We start from the raw sequence: 27,845 nt of genomic DNA on the forward strand, positions 1-27,845 counted from the left end.
GCTGTTCTCTTCACAGCTCCGTAGGCAATCACCATGGTCTTGTAGCGGATGCGAGCTTCAACTGGAAGCCAGTGGAGAGAGCGGAGGAGCGGGGTGACGTGAGAGAACTTGGGAAGGCTGAACACCAGACGGGCTGCGGCGTTCTGGATGAGTTGTAGGGGTTTAATGGCACAAGCAGGGAGCCCAGCCAACAGCGAGTTGCAGTAATCCAGACGGGAGATGACAAGTGCCTGGATTAGGACCTGCGCCGCTTCCTGTGTGAGGCAGGGTCGTACTCTGCGAATGTTGTAGAGCATGAACCTACAGGATCGGGTCACCGCCTTGATGTTAGTGGAGAACGACAGGGTGTTGTCCAGGATCACGCCAAGGTTCTTAGCACTCTGGGAGGAGGACACAAGGGAGTTGTCAACCGTGATGGCGAGATCATGGAACGGGCAGTCCTTCCCCGGGAGGAAGAGCAGCTCCGTCTTGCCGAGGTTCAGCTTGAGGTGGTGATCCGTCATCCACACTGATATGTCTGACAGACATGCAGAGATGCGATTCGCCGCCTGGTTATCAGAAGGGGGAAAGGAGAAGATTAATTGTGTGTCGTCTGCATAGCAATGATAGGAGAGACCATGTGAGGATATGACAGAGCCAAGTGACTTGGTGTATAGCGAGAATAGGAGAGGGCCTAGAACAGAACCCTGGGGGACACCAGTGGTGAGAGCGCATGGTGCGGAGACAGATTCTCGCCACGCCACCTGGTAGGAGCGACCTGTCAGGTAGGACGCAATCCAAGCGTGGGCCGCGCCGGAGATGCCCAACTCGGAGATCACATCCTGTATGTCTATCTTTTTATTTGTGGGAATACTTGGGAACAGATTTCCTAAATAAACATTATTTTTAGCTGAATTCCTGCTGATTTTGCAGTCCTCTTTGACAAAAAACTTTGAGGGGCCAAAATAAATTACTCATAGGCCGAAGGAGTGTCTGTTTGTACCATGAAAAACAAACTGAGCGGATAGGCTTCATTCAGTACTTGGGCACTAGCCAACTTCACTGAACTATCTTTTATAATTATGAGATATGATTCTTACTCTCACTGCGTTTTCAAGTGAGTTAGATAAAACTGCCTATTTCATAATGCCTGCCCTCATCCATTGCTATCCCCGTTTATGCATTGATGATGAAGCATATATGTTTTCCCCTTCGAATTGTCTTCCCCGTCTCATTTCTCTCTGATGATCTCCTCTGTTGCTTCTGCTCATTGCGAGCGCTGCCAAACGTATATGGATGATTTTAATTTGTTGCCCAATTGGAGCGCTTTAGAGATCTTTTTACCCACGCAGTTCATTTGTTTTCATCGGTCTGTTTTTTTCTTCTGAACACACACACACACACACACACACTGCTAACTGGATCTGATCTGAGGAACGGCTAATGAGGGAGGAGGAGGAGGGGGGAAGAGGGAGAGGGAGGGTACTGCTAAATCACTTGGAGGAAAGTACAGAGTGAAAACCAGAGAGAGGTGGCGAGAGGAAGGGATTTTTCTGCTGGAACACTCATTGAGGAGTAGAGGGAGTGAGTGTGTTGCATGTTATAGAGGTTGAGGTGTGAGCTCTGACAGGAGAGGGTTAGCAGGCTCAGAAGCAGACTGAGTGGTGACTGACTGATTCACTCTGTCATTTTCCATTTTCTGCTTATTCAGAGCGACCTACAGTATAGTGAGTGCATACATTTTCGTACTGTATGCTGTATGTTGCAATTCTCTGTTTGGAGGGAATGGGACTGACTACCACTACAGCCGACTGAGGGTAAGTTGCAGTTTAACCTATTTTTTTTACTCATCATTTTGTTGCTATTTGGATTACCTGTCTCTGTATTTTTACGTTATCTGGTGTGTCTCTCTGTGTCTGTGTGTACTTGTTCATTCATTCATGCACATATGGTGGATTTACACAGAGCTTGAGACTTAGCTGCAGCAGGAGATGGGTTGTTCAGGAACTAGCACTTTAGAATGTCAGGTAGCAGGTCTGCGTCCCAGCAGGAGCATAGAAAACCCTTTGAGAATGGTCGACTCCCCTAGAAAAGGAATGGGATTAAATATACCACTGTTTGGTATAATGACTGAATACATTAAGACTAGTAATGAGTCCAGGGGATGCATGTATTAAAAGTCTGAGTCTGAGTTTTTATTTAGGATCAGTTTAGCCTTTTAGAACACAAGATTGCATGGATAGGGCAGACCTCGTTCTAGATTAGCACTCCTACTCTGAGATGCTTGATGCACCAGAATTTCTGCTTCGAAACATATGATAGCAGGTGGTACCTGCTATCATAAGGCCTCTTGCCAGGCCGTCATTGTAAATATGAAAGCAATTATTAATTGACATGCCTGGTTAAATAAAGGTAAACTAAATCGTTTTCTAGAGCTGATTATGGTCTTAATAAGCACTGAGAGGAATAGTAGATCATGGAGCGTTGAGTCTGAGAGAAGTGAGGGATTTAAAATATACCAGTCAGTCAGTATTTATTAATTAATTAATGAATTTCCCACCAACTCTCAGGAGTGGGATGATAATGCGGCAGCCAGCCCAGCCACTACACTGAGTCCATCCTCTCAACACTGACGATTCATTCACGCTGCTCAATTTCCTCCCTTTCCCTCCATTGATTGTCGCTGCCCAGTGAATATCTCACCTAGAACAAAGTTGGGTACACGTTTTTAAAAAGTATTTTACATTTACATTTACATTTAAGTCATTTAGCAGACGCTCTTATCCAGAGCGACTTACAAATTGGTGCATTCACCTTATGATATGCAGTGGAACAACCACTTTACAATAGTGCATCTAAATCTTTTAAGGGGGGGGGGTTAGAAGGATTACTTTATCCTATCCTAGGTATTCCTTAAAGAGGTGGGGTTTCAGGTGTCTCCGGAAGGTGGTGATTGACTCCGCTGTCCTGGCGTTGTGAGGGAGCTTGTTCCACCATTGGGGTGCCAGAGCAGTGAACAGTTTTGACTGGGCTGAGCGGGAACTGTGCTTCCTCAGAGGTAGGGGGGCCAGCAGGCCAGAGGTGGATGAACGCAGTGCCCTTGTTTGGGTGTAGGGCCTGATCAGAGCCTGAAGGTATGGAGGTGCCGTTCCCTTCACAGCTCCGTAGGCAATCACCATGGTCTTGTAGCGGATGCGAGCTTCAACTGGAAGCCAGTGGAGAGAGCGGAGGAGCGGGGTGACGTGAGAGAACTTGGGAAGGTTGAACACCAGACGGGCTGCGGCGTTCTGGATGAGTTGTAGGGGTTTAATGGCACAGTCAGGGAGCCTAGCCAACAGCGAGTTGCAGTAATCCAGACGGGAGATGACAAGTGCCTGGATTAGGACCTGCGCCGCTTCCTGTGTGAGGCAGGGTCGTACTCTGCGAATGTTGTAGAGCATGAACCTACAGGATCGGATTTTGTGTTGCGACTAACAAGGCCAAAGCTGTGCTAGACCTGGCTAGAGTCAATGTGACAGACAAGGAGGGAGAGAAGACAGAGAGAGCATGGAAGGACAGAGAGGTGATCTAGTGCATGGGTTGTTGTCATTTAGAGACCACATATTTAACAGCCACAAGTTAAGGGCATATTCTAAAAAAGAATGAGGTGGCTGTTAAATATCTCCAAACACAACCATTTTTAGGGAGAAAAGGATTGTCAGAGAAAGAGAGAGCGAAAGAGGGGGTTTGAAGACACTGTTCTTATTTAATGAAAAGTCTAGACTGTCTACTTCACTAGATAGTTTGAGTCTTCATCTGCATAACTTTAATTAAGTATGGCTTAAAGAAGCACTGACACAGTGTAAAACAACAAGGTTAACTCAATTCCCCTCTTAGACACATCTCATCTATTTAAAATTCGTTTTTTTTTTATCCATGAAACAAGTCTTAGAACACGTTTTGTAGCCACTATCCATGATTTCTCATAAGCACTGCCGTGTAGAGCTTTTTCACAACAAGCCCAATTGCTCAACAGTACTGACCTTGTTAAACATATTGATTTCCTGTCAGTCAAAGGACTAAAGGAAGTAGGATAAAATAATGTATAGTAAATAAGGGATACAAATTATATTCCCTTACAAAAAAAGGTTGCCGTTTTGAAACGGCAGTCAACTGTGGTATTTTCAAAGCAATAATTGCAGAATAACTGCAGTTGAACTTCAGTTACACTGCAAAATTACTACATAAAAAAAACTTCTTTTGGATGCCGTATTTGCAGCATCCTGCAGTTATTCTGCACTCTGACTGCAATCTTTTTTCGTAAGGGTTGAAAGCAGATGGACTACAGGAAAAGGAGGGGAAAAGGTTCAAGTTCCTTGGTGTCCACATCCCCAACAAACTATCATGGTCCAAACACACCAAGAAACTCATGAAGAGGGCACGAGGGCCCCTCAGGAGACTGAAAAGATCCTCAAAGTTCTACAGCTGCACCATCAAGAGCATCCTGACCGGTTGCATCACCGCCTGGTATGGCAACTGCTCGGCATCTGACCGCAATGCGCTACAGAGGGTAGTGCGTACGGCCCAGTACATCACTGGGGCCAAGCTTCCTGCCATCCAGGACCTCTATACTAGGCGGTGTCAGAGAAAGGCCCAAAAAATTGTCAAAGACTACAGTCACCGAAGTCAGACTGTTCTCTCTGCTACCGCACGGCAAGCGGTACCGGAGCGCCAAGTCTAGGTCCAAAAGGCTCTTTAACAGCTTCTACCCCCAAGACATAAGACCGCTGAACAATTAAGCAATTAGCCATCTCGACTATTTGCATTGACACCCCCTCCCCCCTTTGTTTTTACCCTGCTGCTACTCACTGTTTATTATCTATCCATAGTCACTTTACCCCTACCTACATGTACAAATTACATCGACTAACCTGTACCCCAGTACATTGACTCGGTACCGGTACCCTCTGTATTTAGCCTCATTATTGTTCTTTTTTTACTTACATTTCTTTCTTTTTTAGTAAATATTTTCTTAACCAACAATGAAGTTTTAAGAAAATAGAGTTAATAGAGTTAAGTAAGCATTTCATGGTAAGGTCTACACATGTTGTATTCGGCGCATGTGACATACATTTTGATTTGAATTCGTTAAGAAATTAACATCCCATCATCATGCTTTGGGCCATTATTTTGGCTACCATGACTATGCCCCCATAGGGTACAATCTTTCCAGCACTCTCCCCTAACCACCGAGCCTCAGGGTAAAAGTGGAAAATGTAATGCTCTGAGACTATATATTCTGCGGAAACATCATAAAATACCTGAACACTTCTTCTCCCTTGCACAAATAAAGCCGTATGTCTGAAGCTCACCGGTGCGGGAATCTCTGAGGGCCCAGAATAGTTTATAAAATGTTTCATCTTCACTAGCAAGAGCTGAAGACAGATGGGCTAGAATAAAAGCAGACTGGTGGAGTAGAGAGAGGTACATGCAAGTGAAAGAACCTGAACCAACTGCCATTGGTGTAGCCAATGTGATTTATAATGGATATTTATTATCATCAGCATATTTTCTGTTCGACGAAAATGCGCACATGAAAATCAGAGGTCCTAACTGGCATGCAGATTGGTAGAAATGGTCATGTAAATTGTCACTCCACATGAAAAAAGTTGCTGACCACTTTTAAGCTTTAATTCATTAATTCTTCTGTAAAATAGGAATATCTGGCAATTCCGGCAGATTGGCCATCTGGCAAAGAATTTAATTTTTTTATGTAACTTTATTTAACTAGGCAAGTCAGTTAAGAACAAATTCTTACTTTCAATGACGCCCTAGGAACAGTGGGTCAACTGCCTTGTTCAGGGGCAGAACGACAGATTTGTACCTTGTCGGCTCGGGGATTCGAACTTGCAACCTTTCGGTTACTAGTCCAACACTCTAACCACTAGGTTACGCTGCCGCCCCAAATGCCAGATGAGCTGGACCATTTCTTTGGTTGGGTGTGCTGGTAGAAATATTGTTTTAATATACAAATTAAACAATGAGAAAGGTGACATGGCCAGCGGCACATGGTCCTATTTTTTGCCGTACCAGGCGGTGATACAGCCCGACAGGATGCTCTCAATTGTGCGTCTGTAAAAGTTTGTGAGGGTCTTAAGGGCCAAGCCGAATTTCTTCAGCTTCCTGAGGTTGAAGAGACGCTGTTGCGGCTTCTTCAGCATGCTGTTTGTGTGGATGGACCATTTCAGATCGTTGGTGATGTGTATGCAGAGGAACTTGAAGCTTCTCACCTTCTCCACTACGGTCCCGTCGATGTGGATAGGGGCGTGTTCTCTCTGCTGTTTCCTGAAGTCCACGATCAGCTCCGTTTTGTTGACGTTGGGGGAGAGGTTATTTTCCTGGCACCACTCCGCCAGGGTCCTCACCACCTCCCTGTAGGATGTCTCATCATTGTTGGTATTCAGGCCTACAACTGTTGTTTGCAAACTTGATGATTGAGTTTGAGGTATGCGTGGCCATGCAGTCTTGGGTGAACAGGGAGTACAGGAGGGGGCTGAGCACGCACCCTTGTGGGGCCATAGTGTTGAGGATCAGCAAAAAGGAGGTGTTGTGTCCTACCTTCACCCCCTGGGGGGCGGCCCGTCAGGAAGTCCAGTACCCAGTTGTAGAGGGCGGGGTTCAGACCCAGGACCCTGAGCTTAATGATGAGCTTGGCGGGTACTATGGTGGTGGCTGAGCTATAGTCAATGAAGAGGGCAATGGGGTACAGTTGGGCGGGCACTGTCCTCTAAGGCCTGCACACAACGCCAGTCCTGACCAACACACATTTTTTAGAGGTCAACACAGAGGTAAATAGTGTGATTTAGTCCAATAGGAACTCCGGTCATAGATTGTGGCCCTCTGAGAGACTCCTATTACCACTATGTGTCATTGGATGGAGTATGGATCCAATAGACTCTGTCTGGACAGCTAATTCTGAGAATGTGCTATAGTGCATTCGGAAAGTATTCAGACCCCTTGACTTTTTCCACTTTTTTTTTTTACTTTAGACTTATTCTAAAATGGATTAAGTAAATAAAAATCCTGACCAATCTACACACACAACCCATAATGACAAAGTGAAAACAGGTTTTTAGATTTGTTTGCACAAATCAAAAACAGAAATACCTTATTTACATAAGTATTCAGACCCTTTGCTATGAGACCCGGAATTGAGCTCAGGTGCATCTTGTTTCTATTGATCATCCTTGAGATGTTTCTACAACTTCATTGGAGTCCACCTGTGGTAAATTCAATTGATTGAACATGATTTGGAAAGGCACAGACCTTTCTATATAAGGTCCCACAGTTGACAGTGCATGTCAGAGCAAAAACCAAGTCAAGAGGTTGAAGGAATTGTCCGTAGAGCTCTGAGACAGGATTGTGTCAAGGTACAGATCTGGGGAAGGGTACCAAAACATTTCTGCAGCATTGAAGGACTCCAAGAACACAGTGGCCTCCATCATTCTTAAATGGAAGAAGTTTGGAACCACCAAAACTCTTCCTAGAGCTGGCCGCCTGGCCAAACTGAGAAATTAGGGGTGAAGGGCCATGGTCAGGGAAGTGACCAAGAACCCAATGGTCACTCTGACAGAGCTCCAGAGTTCCTCTGTGGAGATGGGAGAACCTTCAAGAAGGACAACCATCTCTGCAGCACTCCACCTATCTGGCCTTTATGGTAGAGTGGCCAGACGGAAGCCACTTTTCAGTAAAAGGCACATGAAGGCCCGCTTAGAGTTTGCCTAAAGACTCTCAGACCATGAGAAACAAGGTGCTTCAACAAAGTATGGAGTAAAGAGTCTGAATACTTACAGTACCAATCCAAAAGTTTGGACACACCTACTCATTCAAGGGTTTTTCTTTATTTTCACTATTTTCTACATTGTGGAATAATAGTGAAGACATCAAAACTATGAAATAACACATATGGAATCATGTAGTAACCAAAGAAGTGTTAAACAAATCTAAATATATTTTAGATTCTTCAAAGTAGCCACCCTTTGCCTTGATAACAGCTTTGCACACTCTTTGCATTCTCTCAACCAGCTTCATGAGGAATGCGTTTCCAACAGTCTTGAAGGAGTTCCCACATATGCTGTGCACTTGTTGGCTGCTTTTCCTTCACTCTGTGGTCCAACTCATCACAAACCATCTCAAATGGGTTGAGGTCGGGTGATTGTGGAGGCCAGGTCATCTGATGCAGCACTCAATCACTCTCCTTGGTCAAATAGCTCTTACACAGCCTGGAGGTGTGTTTTGGGTCATTGTCCTGTAGAAAAAACAAATGATTGACCAGCTAAGCGCAAACCCTCTTTTTGTCATAATGTTTGTGTGTGGTCACTGACTGCTTAAAACTTCATATGAAAAACAATTAATTTAGAAGACTAACATCACATTACATCTTCTCACAAATAGTTTCTTATTTAATCATATAAGTACCACAACATCTAGATGTGAATCTGATCACTGGGAGATATACACATTCAAAGATAGTTATGTTATTCTACTGTCCTTAGTTACATCACAAATTAGTAATGAATTCGATGTGATTGTTCTTTAAGTACCAACGGACCCTTCCAACTCTTTGGATTACAGAAATATTGTTTCATTATTCAACCTTTTGATGTTACTGTAATGCAACGTCTCTCTCTTGAGTAACAAAGGGATTTAACTTCTATTTCTGAAAGAGTGGGAGAGAGAGTTTTCCTGCAGGTATTTACGACCATCATAAAACTGTGGTGGGAAAGGGGGGGGATCTGGTGGTCATGACCTCATGCTGGTTAAGTGTGCCTTGAATTCTAAATAAATCAGTGACAGTGTCACCAGCAAAGCACCCCCACACCATCACACCACCTCCTCCATGCTTCATGGTGGGAACCACACATGCGGAGATCCCCTACTCTGCGTCTCACAAAGACATGCCGGTTGGAACCAAAAATCTAACATTTGGACTCATCAAGCCAAAGGACACATATCCACTGGTCTAATGTCCATTGCTTGTGTTTCTTGGCCCAAGCAAGTCTCTTCTTCTTATTGGTGTCCTTTGGTAGTGGTTTCTTTGCAGCAATTCGACCATGAAGGCCTGATTCACACAGTCTCCTCTGAACAGTTGATTTTGAGATGTCTGTTACTTGTGAAAGCTTTATTTTGGCTGCAATTTCTGAGGCTGGTAACTCGAATGAACTTATCCTCTGCAGCAGAGGTAACTCTGGGTCTTCCTTTCTTGTGGCGGTCCTCATGAGAGCCAGTTTCATCATAGCGCTTGATGGATTTTGTGAATGCACTTGAAGAAACTTTCAAAGTTCTTGAAATTTTCTGTATTGACTGACCTTCCTGTCTTAAAATAATGATGGACTGTCGTTTCTCTGCTTATTTGAGCTGTTCTTGCCATAATATGGACTTGGTCTTTTACCAAATAGGGCTGTGTTCTGTATACCACCCCTACCTTGTCACAACACAACTGCTTGTCTCAAACGCATTAAGAAGGAAAGAAATTCCACAAATTAACTTATTAACAAGGCACAGCTGTTAATTGAAATGCATTCCAGGGGAATTCTCATGAATATGGTTGAGAGAATGCCAGGAGTGTGCAATGCTGTCAAGGCAAAGGGTGGCTTATTTGAAGAATCTCAAATATAAATATATTTTCATTTGTTTAACACTTTTTTGGTTACAACATGATTCCATACGTGTTATTTCATAGTTTTGATGTCTTCACTATTATTCTACAATGTAGAAAATAGTAAAAAGAAAGAAAAACAACACTGGAATGAGTAGGTGTGTCCAAACCTTTGACTGGTACTGTATGTACATTTGATATTTCCTTTTTATTGTATTCATACATTGGCTCAAATTTCAAAGAACCTTTTTTTGCTTTGTCATTATGGGGCATTGTGTGTAGATTGAGGGGGTGAAAACGATTTAATATATTTTAGATTAAGGCTGTAATGTAACAAAATGTGAAAAAAAAGTCAAGTCTTAATATTTACCGAATGCACTGTACATGTGCTTATACAGCATAGTATAGACTAAGTTATGACCTGATGTAGGTTAGTAAGATGATATGCTTCTGATGTAGGTTATGTTCTTCTGATGTAATAATATGTTGTCATTCTCCTGTCTCCTACAGAAGACGAGTCTGTGGGATCCATTTTAGAATGAGGCTGTAATGTAACAAAATGTGGAAAAATTCAAGAGGCCTGAATACTTTCAGAATGCGCTAAATGTAGGCTGGTGTAGGTATGTAGGGTAATTTAGAGGGTCAGGGAGGGAGCTTTAGATCTCTCCCTTTATGTATCTCAAAGCCAATCTGAAACATTGGATGGTAGAGGTGCTGTGGTTAGTTAGAGAAATGGGCTTAAGGTGGAATAAAACTGCCAATCGAATGAAGAATACCACTGTAATTCACGTAAAGTAGAAACATATGGTAGATGCTTTTATCCAAAGCGACTGATGCGTAGTAACAACAAAGACATTTGATATGTGTGGCCCATGTGGGAATCAAATCCACAACTGATATTGAAAGCGCAATGCTCCAATCTATTGAGCCATCGGCACCGCACCAGCTAATCACATCTCTTACAGGATGTAAAACTCCAATCTGCATTGAGCTGAGATAGTTGACAATTGTACATAAATCTACTCTGTGTTGTGTAAATACAAGGTACAGAGTTGTAGAGCTTTGTGTGTCAAATTGTGAGTTATAACACTTGATGTTATTAGTCTCTCTTGTTACTTTTCCAGACTCTTCCAGACACACTTGTCCAGAGGAGCATGATGACTACTTTCCCCAATGAGACAGATGAGACAGGCTTCTCCTCCCTCTCTCCTTCATACCCCCCCTCCCTCACACCGTCCATCTCCCTCACATCCAACCCTTCCTCTTCCTTCGCCTTCTCCCTCTCCACCTCCTCCTCCCCTCTGTCCAACTGCTCCAGCTCTCCATCGCCCTCCTCCCCTCCCTATAACTTCTACGCCGTGCTGCTTGTGCTGCTTATCTTCTGCGTGGTGTTCGGCAACATGCTAGTTTGTGTGGCGGTGTCGCGCGAGCGCGCCCTCCAGACTACCACCAACTACCTCATCGTCTCCCTGGCCGTGTCCGACCTGCTGCTGGCCACCCTGGTCATGCCCTGGGGCGTCTACCTGGAGGTGGGTGGGTAGGTGTGTGTGGAGGTGGGTGTGTGTGGGTTTGTACGTGTTTCTATCCATCTGGCAGCCAGTGCTTTTCTGTCTCTCACATTTGTCTGTCTCGTTCCATGTCTTTACCTTCTAGTCTCTCTACACTCGTTAATTCGTAGGTGTTTCAAAAGCCCTCTTGGTTGATGTCAAGGTAGCATGATCAATAACAGAAGCTACAGTTGGTTCCCATCAACAGTTTCTTGTTGATCTGAATCTGTCTTTGTGCTGTAGCACTGTCTTTGTTCTCCTTTCCTCCGGTCTATAATTCATAAGCATAACTTCGTCCCAAAGGGCACCCTATTCCCTATGTAGTGCACTAATACTGTATGTGTCCGTTCCTAGGTGGTAGGGGAGTGGCGCTTCAGTCTCATCCACTGTGACATCCTCCTGACCCTGGACGTTATGATGTGTACTGCCAGCATCCTCAACCTCTGTGCCATCAGCATCGACAGGTACTCACTTTCTCTATCTATCTACAGTATCTCTCTCTATATACTGTATCTGTCTGTCTGTCTCGCTCTTTCTCACTCTCCTCTCATCACTCTCTTCTCACACTCCAAAATCCGGATTGATTTCATAGTGCCCTTGCAGCAAAAAAAAAACGTATTTGAAGGTGATGGTAATGTGTCCTGATGGGAAATGTATTTTTTATGGCTATCTTTTCGGGTAGCCTCCTCACTTCTCAAGTATCATTATCTTCTTAACATGAGCTTATTTTGTCCAACCAAACCCATACCCTTTTAAAACCGTTGAAAGAAATTGACAATTTCAGCAGCCTCAATACTTGTAGCCTTGTTTGTACTTTTGTAGACTGAATCCCTCTAAATGTGAAGCCATATCTCAGGGCTTAGTGTGGGTACTGTTCTTTGTTTGTGTCTGTCCCTGACCACCAACCCTATGGAGGGATGACAGTCTCCTCTCCTCACAACAGGCTTTCTATGGAGGACTCTTAGATTGGTTTGTAACGCTGCTGCACTGTGAAACTGACTTGGAGAGCTTTTTCTTGTGTTTGCCTGGTAAATGAGAGGACAATGCAACTTAACTCAGTGTGGGCAGTGGTGGACAAGGTGTTCGTGTGCATGCGTGGTTGTTTGTGCGTGTGTGTAGGTGTTAGCTCTAAATACAGCATGTGTGTGCAGGTACACGGCGGTGGCGATGCCCATGCTGTATAACACCAGATACAGCTCCAGGAGGAGGGTGGCTCTGATGATTGCTGTTGTGTGGTTCCTCTCCTTCGCCATCTCCTGCCCTCTGCTGTTTGGACTCAACAACACAGGTCTGTCTGTCTCTGTCTGTTTCGATCTCTGTCTGTTTCTGTCTTTCTCTCCTTTTCTCTGTCTCTTTCACTGTCTCTTTATCCCCCTCTTTCTCAGTGACCACATTTACATGCACACCAATATCCCATTATTATTCGGGATACTCAAGTATTCTGTTTTTGAGTTGACGCATATAAACGTCATATTCCGTTTAAAACAACCCGAAAAAGCTTGTATCCAGGTAATGAGAAACCCGGATAAGATGCCTGGGATATGCTGATATGCCCCAGAAGACTAAATAAAGTAATGCTCACCAGAATAATGTCTTACATTGATAGAATGAATGCATTAGTAATCTAGTTAACACCTGGAAAGTTGTCTGTTTTGTTTAGGGATCGGGGAGAAAATGCAATAACTACAAAACAGTGGAAAGATTGGTCCTGTGCAAAATGTCCAAATGTCATCAGTTTGACCGGTTTTAAGGAAATTTAAAGCTGAGAAAAAGACATTTCTGATAAGACTTTAGTTTGTCTTGGGTGGATATTTTATGTGGTTGAAATACTGTCTGCTCCCGTAAGTGTCAAAGATAACACATTACATGCGTATTCGCATTTTCTCAAGAGATGCTTAAAGAAATCTATCTCCACTCCTGTTCCTGAGATCAAATTTTACATTTGTATAATTTCAATGCAAGAAATGCATAATTATGCAGGAGTTAATGATATTATGCTACATGTGAGTGGTCATAGGCCTTCCATCAAATCAAATTGACTTAATAGGGTTAAGAAAATATTTACTAAATAAACTAAAGTAAAAAAAGGTAACACAATAATAAGGCTATATACAGGGGATACCGGTACCGAGACAATGTGCGGAGGTACAGATTAGTCGAGGTAATTGAGGTAATTTGTAAATGTGCTGTAGGTAGGGGTAAAGTGACTATGCATAGATAATAAACAGCGAGTAGCAGCAGTGTAAAAGCAAAGAGGGGTGGTGTCAATGCAAATAGTCCAGGCGGCCATTTGATTAATTGTTCAGCGGTCTTATGGCTTTGGGGAAGAATCTGTTAATTTTGGACCTAGACTTGCTGTAGACTCCCCATTGATGTGAATGGGGACGTGTTCGGCCTTCCTTTTCCTGTAGTCCATGATCAGCTCCTTTTGTCCGTATTGGCTGTCTCATTGTTGTCAGTGATCAGGCCTACCACCATTGTGTCGTCAGCAAACTTAATGATGGTGTTGGAGTCGTGCTTGGCCACACAGTCATGGGTGAACAGGGAGTACAGGAGGGAACTAAGCACCAACCACTGAGTGGCCCCGGTGTTGAGGATCAGCATGGCAGATGTGTTGTTGCTTACACTTACCACCTGGCTGCGGCCCGTCAGGAAGTCCAGGATCCAGTTGCAGAGGGAGGTGTTTAGTCCCAAGGTCCCTAGTTTAGTGATGATCTTTGTGGGCACTATGGTGTTGAACACTGAGCTGTAGTCAATGAACAGCATTCTCACATAGGTGTTTATTTTGTCCAGATGGGAAAGGCCAGTGTGGAGTGCAATTGAGATTGTGTCATCTGCGGATCTGTTGGGGTGGTATGCAAATTGTTGATGGGTCTAGGGTTTCCAGGATGATGTTGTTGATGTGAGCCATGACCAGCCTTTCAAACCACTTCATGGCTACCGACGTGAGTGCTACGGGGCAGTAGTCATTTAGGTAGGTTACCTTTGTGTTTTGGGGCACAGGAACTATGGTGGTCTGCTTGAAACATGTAGGTTTTACAGACTCGGTCAGGGAGAGGTTGAAAATGTCAGTGAAGACACTTCCTGGTAATCCATCTGGCCCCGCACCCTTGTGAATACTGTGGCCTGTTTAAAGATCTTACATCAGCTATGGAGGGGTGCTCTCATGCATGGTACAGTGTTGCTTGCCTCAAAGCAAGCATAAAAGGCATTTAGCCCGTCTTGTAGGCTTACGTCACTGGGCAGCTCTTGGCTGGGTTTCCCTTTGTAGTCCGTAATAGCAGGTACCACCCCAAAGCCGTAAACACGGACACCCTCTTAGATATCATCCTAACCAACTTGCCCTCTAAATACACCTCTGCTGTTTTCAACCAAGATCTCAGCGATCACTGCCTCATTGCCTGCATCCGTAATGGGTCACTGTCAAACGCTCCCTGAAACACTTCAGCGAGCAGGCCTTTCTAATCGACCTGGCCCGGGTATCCTGGAAGGATATTGACCTCATCCCTTCAGTAGAGGATGCCTGGTTATTTTTTTTAAATGCCTTCCTCACCATCTTAAATTAGCGTGCCCCATTCAAGAAATTTAGAACCAGGAACAGATATAGCCCTTGGTTCTCTCCAGACCTGACTGCCCTTAACCAACACAAAAACATTATGTGGCGTTCTGCATTAGCATTGAACAGCCCCCGTGATATGCAACTTTTCAGGGAAGTTAGAAACCAATATACACAGGCAGTTAGAAAAGCCAAGGCTAGCTTTTTCAAGCAGAGATTTGCTTCCTGCAACACAAACTCAAAAAAATTCAGGGACACTGTAAAGTCCATGGAGAATAAGAGCACCTCCTCCCAGCTGCCCACTGCACTGAGGATAGGAAACTCTGTCACCACCGATAAATCCACTATAATTGAGAATTTCGATAAGAATTTTTCTACAGCTGGCCATGCTTTCCACCTGGCTACTCCTACCCCGGTCAACAGCACTGCACCCCCCACAGCAAATCGCCCAAGCCTTCCCCATTTCTCCTTCACCCAAATCCAGTCAGCTGATGTTCTGAAAGAGCTGCAAAATCTGGACTCCTACAAATCAGCCGGGCTAGACAATCTGGACCCTTTCTTTCAAAAATGATCTGGCGAAATTGTTGCAACCCCTATTACTAGCCTGTTCAACCTCTCTTTCGTGTCGTCTGAGATTCCCAAAGATTGGAAAGCAGCTGCGGTCATCCCCCTCTTCAAAGGGGGACACACTCTTGACCCAAACTGCTACAGACCTATATATATCCTACCCTGCCTCTCTAAAGTCTTCGAAAGCCAAGTCAACAATGATCACCGACCATTTCGAATCCCACCGCACCTTCTACGCTATGCAATCTGGTTTCAGAGCTGGTCATGGGTGCACCTCAGCCACACTCAAGGTCCTAAACGATATCATAACCGCCATCGATAAGAAACAATACTGTGCAGCCGTATTCATTGACCTGGCCAAGGCTTTCGACTCTGTCAATCACCACATCCTCATCGGCAGACTCAACAGCCTTGGTTTCTCAAATGATTGCCTCGCCTGGTTCACCAACTACTTCTCTGATAGAGTTCAATGTGTCAAATCGGAGGGCCTGTTGTCCGGGCCTCTGGCAGTCTCTATGGGGGTGCCACAGGGTTCAATTCTTGTGCCGACTCTTTTCTCTGTATACATCAATGATGTCGCTCTTGCTGCTGGTGAGTCTCTGATCCACCTCTACGCAGACGACACCATTCTGTATACTTCTGGCCCTTCTTTGGACACTGTGTTAACTACCCTCCAGACGAGCTTCAATGCCATACAACTCTCCTTCCGTGGCCTCCAACTGCTCTTAAATACAAGTAAAACTAAATGCATGCTCTTCAACCGATCGCTGCCTGCACCTGCCCGCCCGTCCAGCATCACTACTCTGGATGGTTCTGACTTAGAATATGTGGACAACTACAAATACCTAGGTGTCTGACTGTAAACTCTCCTTACAGACTCACATCAAACATCTCCAATCCAAAGTTAAATCTAGAATTGGCTTCCTATTTCGCAACAAAGCATCTTTCACTCATGCTGCCAAACATACCCTCATAAAACTGACCATCCTACCGATCCTCGACTTCGGTGATGTCATTTACAAAATAGCCTCCAATACTCTAGTCAATAAATTGGATGCAGTCTATCACAGTGCCATCCGTTTTGTCACCAAAGCCCCATATACTACCCACCACTGTGACCTGTACGCTCTCGTTGGTTGGCCCTCGCTACATACTCGTCGCCAAACCCACTGGCTCCAGGTCATCTAAAAGACCCTGCTAGGTAATGTTCCCCCTTATCTCAGCTCACTGGTGTTGTGGAAAATTGTCTTAAGAACATAATACTTTTACAAGAACTTGTGAATTCAATATAGACTTTAATACAGAGTAGCAAAGCCGAGCCCTTCCATGGAAGGACCCTACCACACACGCAACAGGGCCGAGCCCCTCCATGAAAAAGACTCAATTCTCATATTACAGAGTCCTATCTTTATATGATTCTGTCTTTGCATAACGTATAGAGTCCCCTCCCTCTATATGAAAATAGCTTCCCTTGACCTTTCTTTACCATTATCTCTCCATATCCGTTGTTGCTTGTTAACGCCCACATCCGACAGCTGTATAGATTATAATGCTAGCAGGGCCTCCTCATGTGGTTTCTCTGTACTTCTTTGTCTGGCTATCTTGAGTATTTGGGCCCTTTCTGCATAACTCAAGTCTGGTTGTCAGGTCGCTGTGCCTCCCACCGTGGCCTGTTGCTCTATCAGAACCAGATGTCTTCTTCTCCCCCTATAGCCAAAATATTTATGTTCTTTCCCCCTCAGCACATCTTCTTATCTCCCACACTGGTCACCATAGCAGCCACCCACCTGTAGCACGCGCTCCAGCAGGTATATCTCTCTGGTCACCCCCAAAGCCAATTCCTCCTTCGGCCACCTCTCCTTCCAGTTCTCTGCTGCCAATGACTGGAACGAACTACAAAAATCTCTAAAACTGAAAACACTTATCTCCCTCACTAGCTTTAAGCACCAGCTGTCAGAGCAGCTCACAGATTACTGCACCTGTACATAGCCCATCTATAATTTAGCCCAAACAACTACCTCTTCCCCTACTGTATTTATTTATTTATTTTGCTCCTTTGCACCCCATTATTTCTATTTCTACTTTGCACTTTCTTCCACTGCAAATCTACCATTCCAGTGTTTTACTTGCTATATTGTATTTACTTTGCCACCATGGCCTTTTTGCCTTTACCTCCCTTATCTCACCTCATTTGCTCACTTTGTATATAGACTTATTTTTCTACTATATTATTGACTGTATGTTTGTTTTACTCCATGTGTAACTCTGTGTTGTTGTATGTGTCGAACTGCTTTGCTTTATCTTGGCCAGGTCGCAATTGTAAATGAGAACTTGTTCTCAACTTGCCTACCTGGTTAAATAAAGGTGAAATAAAAAAATAAATAAAAATAGTTGGCATGCCCTGCCACATCCTACGAGCGTAAGAGCTGGTGTAGTAGGATTCAATCTAAGTCCTGTATTGATGCTTTGCCTGTTTGATGGGTCTTCTGCGGGCATAGCGGGATTTCTTATAAGCGTCCGGATTAGTGTCCTGCGCTTTGAAAGCAGCAGCTCTAGCCTTTAGCATGGTGCAGATGTTGCCTGTAATCCATGGCTTCTGGTTGGATAATGTATGTACGGTCACTGTGGGGATGACTTGTCGATGCACTTATTGATGAAGCCGGTGACTGAGGTAGTATACTCCTTCTTTGCCATTGGATGAGTCCCGGAACATATTCCAGTCTGTGCTAGCAAAACAGTCCTGTAGCGTAGCGAGTCACTTGTACTTCCTGCTTTAGTTTATGCTTGTAAGCAGGAATCAGGAGGATATAATTATGGTCAGATTTGCCAAATGGAGGGCGAGTGAGAGCTTTGTACGCGTCTCTATGTGTGGAGTAAATGTGGTCTAGAGTTTTTTTCCCTCTGATTGCACATTTGACATGCTGGTAGAAAGTAGATGAAATGGATTTAACCCTTGTGTAATCTTAACGTTCTGTATACTCCCCTTGTCCTAAGGGTAAAAAATGACTCGCCTTCACTTTACCCCTAAAATAAAGCAGCTTAATTGAATTTTAAACCCCAAATCTATTTTGCATGAAGAAACAACCTGCCATTCATCAAACTTTGAATATCTGGGTTTTCCCTCTTCACAATGCAGAAAGACTGCATTTAATCAGTGGACACCACTCATTTTTATTACAACACACCTGTCATAATTGTTTTCTTTACTAAAGTAGAGGAATTTTATTATTATTATTGCTAAAGGTACTGCATAGGTGTAAACATTTTTTAAAAAATGTTTGCAAGAGAGCACTTGTATAGCTTACGAAAGTAGTAGAAATGTGCAGAAAGTCGTTTTGAACGCGTTTTATTGAAGGGAAGCAATAACAGTCTTGAACTTTTTTGGCAACATAGTGATATATTCTTATATACTGTACAATGAGGAATCCAACTACAAAATACTAGTCTTCCATTTTTTTTTACCATTGCCCCCACCCACAAGGTGTATAAACAACAACAATAAATAAGAATAAAATAAGATAATAGATACAAAACAAAAACGTTAATTAGCACATGTAGGACAGTATGCAAGTGTGTGTGCATGGACTTTGCAGATGTATTTCTCACATGTGCAGCACATTAGTATTTGTTTTACAGTCCTTCTTTGGGGGGTAGACGTGGCATCTCCTCCTCTTGCCTGCCTCAGCTGCAGCCTCAGGTGGATCAGGACAAGATTCAGCCCCCTGAACAGCTTTCACAAGCGCTGCAGAGGTTGCTGTCAGGCCACTTTTCTCTCTGTAATTGATTATGGTGACTTGTTGTATATGCATGCAACCTCCTCCGTCTTACAGAGACGACTCTGTTATCATGCATCCTTGCGCTTTATTACGAATGCCAAGTCACTCACCCACCATTGCACATTTTACCAAATGGTAGGTTGGACCTCACTTTATATGCACAGAAAGTTACATTTGTATGTGTTCATCTACTAAACCCTTTTGGGTAAACTCCCTCTTTACCTCTAGTCTGGTCTCCTTCACCACCAGCAGTTACCATACCCGGTCTACTAGGTGGTTGCTACTTAAAGTCCCAGGACATTCACAGTATTAGGTAAGAATGCATTCTCTTCTTGTGCACCAGACGCATGGAATAATCTATAGTCCATGCTTCATCTAGATATGTTAGTGCCACTGAATGAATTAAAAATATTGATGGGAGACTCTGTTACAGAGTAGTGTAAATGCTTTTTTTAGGCTGGATCATGTTATTGTATTGTTGTATGTTTTAATTATGTAATGTATTGATTGGGGCGGCAGGTAGCCTAGTGGTTGGAGCGTTGGACTAGTAGCCGAAAGGTTGCAAGATTGAATCCCTGAGCTGACAAGGTGAAAATCTCTCGTTCTGCCCCTGAACAAGGCAGTTAAACAACTTTTCCTAGGCCATCATTGAAAATAAGAATTAGTTCTTAACTGACTTGCCTAGTTAAATAAAGGTAAAACATTTTTTTTGCTGCCTTCTTGGCCAGGTCTCCCTTGAAAAAGAGACACTGCGTCTCAATGGGCTTTTCCTGGTTAAATAAAGGTTAAATTTAAAAAATGGAAGATGACCAGGGGCCAGCGGCAGTCATCCTCCTGCAGCTGTAAATTCCAATCACCTTGTCCAGGTAGTCCACTCCTCCTTTGTTGTGGTTGTAGTCCAGGATGATGGCTGGCTTCCTGTCCTCACGATCACTGATCGCAGCCGTTTTGTGCAGTGTGCTCAGTAGGACCACTTTCTTGTTCCTCTTGGGAGGTAAGAAACTAGAGTGGTGGTGGGGATGAAGGCAAACTTTGATGAGAAGGCCTCTCTCCCCTTTGTTGCGAGGAGTGCAGGGGGGAACTCAGGCTTGTTCTTTCTAACTGTGCCAACCATGGTGATCTTCCTCTTCAGGAGCTGCTGGCTGAGTTCAATCAGTAGCACACATAATCTCAATTTCTCATTGTGTGTGTGTTTTTGTGGTGTAAGTAATTTTATAACTTCCGGGTCAAAAATTACCCTAAGACCATCTTTGTACCCTGGTGGTGTACAGCTTTCATGGAAATATGATCAAAGGCGATGTTTCACTTTTTCTAATGTTGGTGTCACTCTAGGAAAAGTTCTCAAAGTACAAGTTGAAAAAATATCAATTAGGGGGTTTTCTCTGCTGTTAAACATAGTGGCGGGTCATTTTTGACCCTTAACTTAACCCTTGTGTTGTCTTTTCTTGCATTAAGTCCCCGGCCACTAGGAGTGCCGCTTCTAGATGAGCATTGTCTTGTTTGCCTATGGCCTTATACAGCTTGTTGAGTGCGGTCTCAGTGCCAGCATCGGTTTGTGGTGGTAAATAGACAGCGATGAAAAATATAGATGATAAACTCTCTTGATAGGTAGTGTGGTCTACAGCTTATCATGAGGTACTCTACCTCAGGCAAGCAATACCTCAAGACTTCCTTAATATTAGACATTGCGCACCAGCTGTTATTGAAAAATAGACACACAACACCACCCCTCGTCTTATCGGAGGTAGCTGTTCTGTCTTGCCGATGCATGGAAAACCCAGCCAACTGTATATTTTCCGTGTCGTCGTTCAGCCACGACTTGGTGAAACTAAGATATTACTGTTTTAATGTGCCGTTGGTAGAATGGTCTCGGAACGGAGCTCATCCAGTTTATTCTCTAGTGATTGCTCATTGGCCAATAGAACGGATGGTAAAGGTGGGGTTACTCACTCGCTGACGAATTCTCACAAGGCACCCGGATCTGCGCCTCCTGTATCTCTGTCTTTTCTTCATGCGAATAACGGAGATTTGGGCCTGGTCTGGGAGCAACAGTATACCCTTTGTTTCACCCATTAAATAAAAAATCTTTGTCCAGTTCGAGGTGAGTAATCGCTGTTCTGATATCCAGAAGCTCTTTTCTGTCATAAGAAACGGTAGCAGAAACATTATTTACAAAATAAGTTACAAACAGTGCAAAAAAGCACACAAAATAGCACGATTGGTTAGGAGCCCGTAAAACCGCAGTCATCCCCTCCGGTGCCATTGTTCATCAGTGTCCATATTTCAGATACTGTTCCATTTAACCCATATAATTAAATTATGAATATTCTGTTTATTCATGGATGCAGGGATACTCATGAGCTGGATATCAAAGGTGCATGTAAACAGCTTATCTGGAATAAGACCTTAAGCGGGATATGAGCTAATATCCAGAAAACTTTGAACGTAGTCAATGACTCTAGGCCGAGGCTACAAAAACGTTATTTTTGCCCCTGTCCCGCCCCTCCTTAAACTTCTTTCACAAATCTAAGGATCTGAATCATGTTCTGCGCATGTTATTTTACACTCATTCACATTTCTCTCTTTACTCACCCTCTTCTGAATCCTCAACCAATTTGATCGATATGAGGATATGTCTCTGCCTCATATTTCCGAACAGCTGCAATTTGAATGAAAGTTCCCACAAAAATATAAAGGCAAAAGCCTTCTCTGTCTGTTGTAACGGATATTGCCATAGCACAAGCAAGAAGCAGTCTTCACATTGGATTAGGGCAAAACAAATAGCATTTTGTGTGATGTAATCTTTATAGTTTAGTTGCCATATACTGTAGACAGCAGTCTGCCTCCTGTTTAAAAAAAAATTCCGATGATGATGAAAAAATAGTATGAAATTGCTAATGATAGCCTGTCTGTCTTGTTTGTTTGATATACTGTGTGGGCTACATATAGCTTGCCTAAATAGCTTCATGTACTGTAACTGCCCTCCTGAAAAAATTAGGAATTGTTTGACTACCTCCTTGTCTCATGCTTATGTTTGCAATAGCCTACTGTTACAACAGACAAAGAACTACGTTTGTTCGAACTGTTTTGTGTACAAGCGCAGAGTCAGAGTGACTGAGCAGCAGCTTAAAGGAGGTAGACTAGTGGATCCCGCATGCACAGAAATCTCCATATTTTTTTGCAACAGCAAGTCGAGTTCCAGGAAATCCAGAACCACAGCCACTCCAATGAATCTATTCAATGCAATCACAAATGCACTAGTCTCATTTACTCATTCAGTCTAGGAGAGACATAAACATGGCATGGGAAGTCACACGTGAAGAAACCCACACTCCTTTTGTTATTAGCTATGTAGAATAACCATTGCAATCTTCCAGTCCATCTGTTGTAAGCCTGGAAGATTGCAGCCCTACTGGATATCTGGGTATCACCAGTTGGTGAGAGACAAAATTAATAATTAGTTGGATAGGCTTACATCTGTTTAGTCATGATGCCCAGTTATTTCTTGAACTGCATTGTTGGTTAAGGGCTTGTAACTAAGCATTTCACGGTAAAGTCTACACTTGTTGTATTCGGCGCATGTGACAAATTTGATTTGCAGTAACTGCAATCACTAAGAACACCATGCATGCACACACACACACACACTACTGCTTACTAACAGCTTTCAGCTCTGTATGCTTTAATAATAGTCAACACGCGTTTCAATGAAAGAGGGACTCGTTGATTGGCCTGTCGGTCGACATCCACAATACAGAATGTTTACCTGTGATGCGGGTGTCATTTTAAGTCGGAGGACGTGCCCATTATCACGTTTCGCTCAAGGCGGCATTTTGATTTGAAAAATGTTTGCGTGGTCTCGTCGGAGCGGTAGCTCGTGCGAAAACAAGCAAACTGAGGTTTGGAACATAAGCTCCTACCTTGAGGACGGGGCTGAAGAGAGTACTGCTTTCATATGCAAAGGCTGCACAGCTTGATGCAACTGAATGGCAACAACCACTTGAGCTGGAGTGGCCAACACTAAAAGCCAATTTATGCTTGATCTGAAAAATGTGGTCGCAGGCTTCGTTATGGAGGGTGTGACGCAATTGCGGAGCATCTGGAGGCATGCAGAGGCCAAATCAAGCTCCATTCCGCATGTCCGTGTGCCTCTCAAATTCTGTAACAATTCGAAGGGCTCAATATAGCTCCACATTGACATGATTAGTTGACTGTAGCTGAAGGCGAGAGTTCTTGTATAAACACAAACTCACTTTCTTGACAACATCCTTCACAACAGCTCTGTGCTGCTCGGCAAAGCGCAAGAAGTATAAATGCCCTGACTTCTGTAGAGGCCATATCACAGTAAATGCTCTACGGCCACTGCAGATGTCGGATTGACCATGCAGCGCCTTTAATCCGCATGTTAACATTCAGTAACCTTTTGAGAGCGCCTCTAGCCTTTGAACACATTGCTGGGAAAACAAGAAATGATGTGGCGCTCAGGGTCATCATGTGTCCTATAGAAAGGCTATGGTTATACTGTATATGGGGAAGCTTGAGTTTATTGCATTGGACCTACCACCTAAACATCCAATTCAACAGAAAGGCAGTATTTAAGGCAGTGCAGCATATAGTCATTTGCTAGCAACTGTAGTGTGTTATGCTATAGGCTGTGGCCTGGCCTTATAAGAAGCAGATTTTAAATGCCTTTCAGATGTTGTATCCAGCTTGAATATGGAGAGAAAAAGCCATTGTCAAATGCTTATGTACCTGTCTTCTCTGGAGCTAAACCAGGCATTTACTTGGTTGCCACACCATTACAGAGTGGACTTAGCCAAAGATGTCAACGCTGTTAAATATGTCAATCTGACCTGAACTGTAGAGGAAAACTTCTCTCTTGCCTTAACATGCACTTCCTCCCACCTGTCCCAACTCCCAAACAACATCTCTGTGTTTCTATCCACCTATTCTCATCCCCTTTTACTCCATCAGCCAGTCGGGAGGAGACCAAGTGTGCCTTCGCTGATCCGTCCTTCGTGGTCTACTCATCCGTGGCCTCCTTCTACGTTCCTTTCATCGTGACCCTGCTGGTGTACGCCCAAATCTGTGTAGTGCTACGGAGGCGGGGCCGACGCACCGTGCCCCGCAGACACGGCCTGCACCCACAGGGAGGAGGCAAGACGGGGGAGGGCCACAGGCACAGGAAGGTTCATGATTAGTCAATCAATCTATCAATCAACTAATCAGCCAGTCATCAATCAATTAACCCCATAAAACAGCCAGCCAATAAATCAGAGGCAGGATGAGGAGGTCAAAAAAGCTTGATTATTAGAAGACAGTAGGTCCAAAAGCAAGCATCTTTGATTTTCTATCCCTCAGTCTTTTCTCTCCCTTCATCCTCTCAGAATAAGTGTACCCACCCCGAGGATGTGAAGCTGTGCACTCTGATCATGAGGCCCCCCACCAGCGCCCCCCAACGCAAGAAAGTGGTAAGTCGCTGGAACACTGTGAGCCACTGCACAGGGGAACTACTGTGACCATAAAGTTGGATTCCGAAAACTCCTATAACATGAGCCTTAGATTTGAACTACAGCACATATCTCTCACTGTTTCCTCTCTCTATTTGTCCCTCCCTTCCCATCTTTTCTTCCTGTCCCCCCCCCCCCATTAGACGTTAGTGAAGGAGGCGGTGGTGCACCCCCTGGATGAGGAACCTGTGGGGCGTGGTTTCCTGTCCCAGTTAGACCAGAGCCTCCCCCCACCTCCCCCCCCTCCCCCCTCTGGACGAGCCACCAAGGTCTCCCTTTCTATCTCGGTGGCGCCTGCGCCCTTCCTGTCCCCGTCGGTGGCACCACGCTCCGCCCTCGTACCCCGCCGTGCCACCTTCGAGGACGGCATGAGTGGCCGCGAGCGATGGAGGGAGCGCAATGCAGACAGGGAGAAGGGAGCGATGGCGAAGGAGAGGGTGAAAGGGACCCTGTCGCAGCAGAAGGAGAGGAAGGCGACCCAGATGCTGGCTATCGTGCTAGGTGAGAGAAACAGGAGGAGACAATGAGGGTGGCTGAATAGAGTGTTTCAGTCAGTCCCAATTCACTCCTTACCCCTTCCCCTTGGCCCTTCAATGTTTGATGATCTGAAGGGAAGGGGCAGAGACACCCTTTAATTCTCCTCTCTCCTCCATCAGGTGTGTTCATCATCTGCTGGCTGCCCTTCTTCCTGACCCACGTGCTGAAGGCCCACTGTGGCAGCTGCTGTATCTCCCCCTCCCTGTACAGTGCTGTCACCTGGCTGGGCTACCTAAACAGTGCCGTCAACCCCGTCATCTACACCACCTTCAACATCGAGTTCCGCAAGGCCTTCATCAAGATCCTAAACTGCTGAGTACAGGGAAGAAGAAGAGGAGGGGGGGAGAGTGGGAGGAAGGACAAGTGTGAAAAGTGTTTGAGTAGTGGAGAGAGGCAAAAAAAGGTCAGAGACTAGAAATAAACTAAAGGGAAAGAGAGAGGTGAAAACAAAGACAAGAAGGGAATGGAAGGAGAGATAGAGGGGATGTAGAGAGAGGCGACGGAGAAGATAAAAAGGAGAATTTAAGAGGTCAAACAGAAGAGCAAGTGAATTAAGACAGAAATACCAAATCAAAAACAGCCTTGGGAATTATAAAGAGATGATGTACACATCTGTAAATATAAAACATAACAGGGGGAGAGAAATATTCTGAAGGTTCTATGGGAAGAGATGGGTTTCTCATGGGGTAGGGCACAAACGGTGGCAAAAGACAGACTACAGTGGCAGAAGACTGTCCCACTACGTACGAGGATGACGTGCGAGGATGACTAAGTAAATGTATTGCTCTCTGATACCGCTCTCGAATATACTGTCAAAGCATCTGCAGACATTGTCCAGTTTTTACTCCGATACAGTTATTTACAGTTTGTAAATTACGTTAATTAAATTACAGAGGTAATCTTTTAAGGAGATACACAATCAATCTGCACCATCAAGCGCAATTTTTCGTCCCAGTGTAAACACGCCTATAAGAGATGTATTATATTAAGGACATGATGATGTTGGTGAAGATATGATGCCGGAATAACATGGTGAGCGACTAATCAAGGTTTGTTCATAAAGTATATGTATATATTGTTGTTTAGAGTTTGTTAATGTGAGCTCTGCTGTAAATTTCTGTATTACTGTTATTGTACAGATACATGTAACAAATGATATTCTACTCATGTTAATGCTGGTCTATTTCAAGTTGGTGTGGGTTAGGGTCAATTCAAATTGAAGTCAGTCAATTCTGGAAATGAAGATATTTTCCAATTGAATAATAACGCAGAAAAAAGTTGTATTTTCAATGACGACTTATTCAGCTGAGGAGAAGCTATTTCAAAAGTCTAGCCGTTTTTGTATTTTAAATTCAAATCACTTCCTGAATTGACTAACTTAATTTGAAATTGACCCCAACCCTGCTGTACTGGTCAAACAATAGACAGAAATTGACAAATTGTTTTTCAAAACTGTTTAAATACATTTGCTCTCTACGTTGATCTTTGGCTCTTCTCTCAGCACTTCTTTAATCCCTCTGGTGGTGAAGCAGTGTGGACGCTCCCTATGCTTGTCTGCCAACACCTGTCTGCTACAGTAACGTGAGAGGCCAAACAAATGCTGCTGATGTGAAACAGGACTCACACACACAGAGATAGTGGGTCAGTGTAAGTCGTGGTTAGGTCACTGTGACTGCATTGGTGCGTGCCCCCCATTGATAACTCCCGTCCCATCAATAAACATACGCAAACTGCCCCATATCTGTGTTTTTGTCATACTGTATGCAAACCAACCTAGGAGATCATATAAAATGAGAAGCCCTTCAAATACGAATGGATTTATTGTATATTTAACACATATAAGTATGTTTTCATTCAGTATACTGTGTATGTGTCTGTGCACCTCGGTAACTGAGTATCTGCGAGTGTGAATGACTTGGTACAGTATGCATTACCCTCTGTTAAACTCTGACCCTGGCTCACAATTATTCACATGCATATTTCATGATCCCCGATGACAAGAGTGCATAGATCTGTTACAGCCCTACCTTGTCCAGTACTGCTCGCACCTACCTACCTCCAGAGGAGGAGAGAAAGATTAAGGAGAGGTAAAATGGTGTATCTCATGAGAGGAGAAGGAGAGGGATGATGGGGGTGCGATAATGAAACAATTAGGAAAGGAACAAGGTTGGGTACGGAAGGAGGAGTGCAAGTAGAAGAAGAGACAAAAGAGGAGCGGTCTGGCGAAAACAAACTGAAAAAGACCAAGCCTGTGATGATGCTTTTGACAGAATTGTTGCCACTATTTCAAGGATGTTTTTATTGTGACTTTGGAATTCCAACTTTGAGTGAAGGAGCAATAGATTAAGTTGAATAATCCCTGATGAAGTAGAGACGCACAGCTCTCTATGGCTTACATTCAGGTAAAATCAATTTATCTACACTTTTTTTTGTAAACAAAATGTCCTTGCCTAATCTACAATGAGTGGTATTTGATTGATTTCCCAGCAAGCTTCTAATTCCTTATAGCTCTATTATAGCAATTATGCTCTTTCTCGTAATTTTCTCTCATTCATGCACACAATTCTGTCGATTCAGAACCGACAGCACAAAACTTCTGGAGGACTTAATGTGTATACAGATATGTTAATACATCCTGTGTGTGCTTGTAAGGACAGAGATTGTGTCAAGATGTAAACATTCACACTTAAAACACATTGTACAGGTTCTTAAAAGCGTGTCTATATCTCTGCTGAA

General features: G+C 43.9%; 1 protein-coding gene across 1 annotated transcript; it reads left to right on the plus strand.

Annotated features, from left to right (window-relative positions):
- The first annotated feature begins 1,466 nt into the window (after positions 1-1,466).
- LOC106605165 (D(2) dopamine receptor A) lies at positions 1,467-26,849 on the plus strand. The gene is made up of 8 exons (XM_045718392.1): positions 1,467-1,796; positions 10,741-11,145; positions 11,518-11,627; positions 12,315-12,451; positions 24,037-24,251; positions 24,450-24,533; positions 24,716-25,073; positions 25,229-26,849. Exons 2-8 carry the CDS (start codon positions 10,771-10,773, stop codon positions 25,423-25,425), a joined length of 1,476 nt encoding a protein of 491 aa, XP_045574348.1. The 5' UTR covers positions 1,467-1,796; positions 10,741-10,770; the 3' UTR covers positions 25,426-26,849.
- Positions 26,850-27,845: the final 996 nt, after the last annotated feature.

Source organism: Salmo salar, chromosome ssa05, assembly GCF_905237065.1.
Source record: "Salmo salar chromosome ssa05, Ssal_v3.1, whole genome shotgun sequence".
NCBI classification, from domain to species: domain Eukaryota; kingdom Metazoa; phylum Chordata; class Actinopteri; order Salmoniformes; family Salmonidae; genus Salmo; species Salmo salar.

What these genes read in the sequence shown, in the direction of transcription:
- LOC106605165 (XM_045718392.1), top strand. Translation starts at nt 10,771, where the DNA reads ATGATGACTACTTTCCCCAATGAGACAGATGAGACAGGCTTCTCCTCC. An exon ending in CCTGGGGCGTCTACCTGGAG is followed by an intron (nt 11,146 to 11,517) that starts GTGGGTGGGTAG and finishes GTCCGTTCCTAG; the next exon opens with GTGGTAGGGGAGTGGCGCTT. An exon ending in GATGCTGGCTATCGTGCTAG is followed by an intron (nt 25,074 to 25,228) that starts GTGAGAGAAACA and finishes CTCCTCCATCAG; the next exon opens with GTGTGTTCATCATCTGCTGG.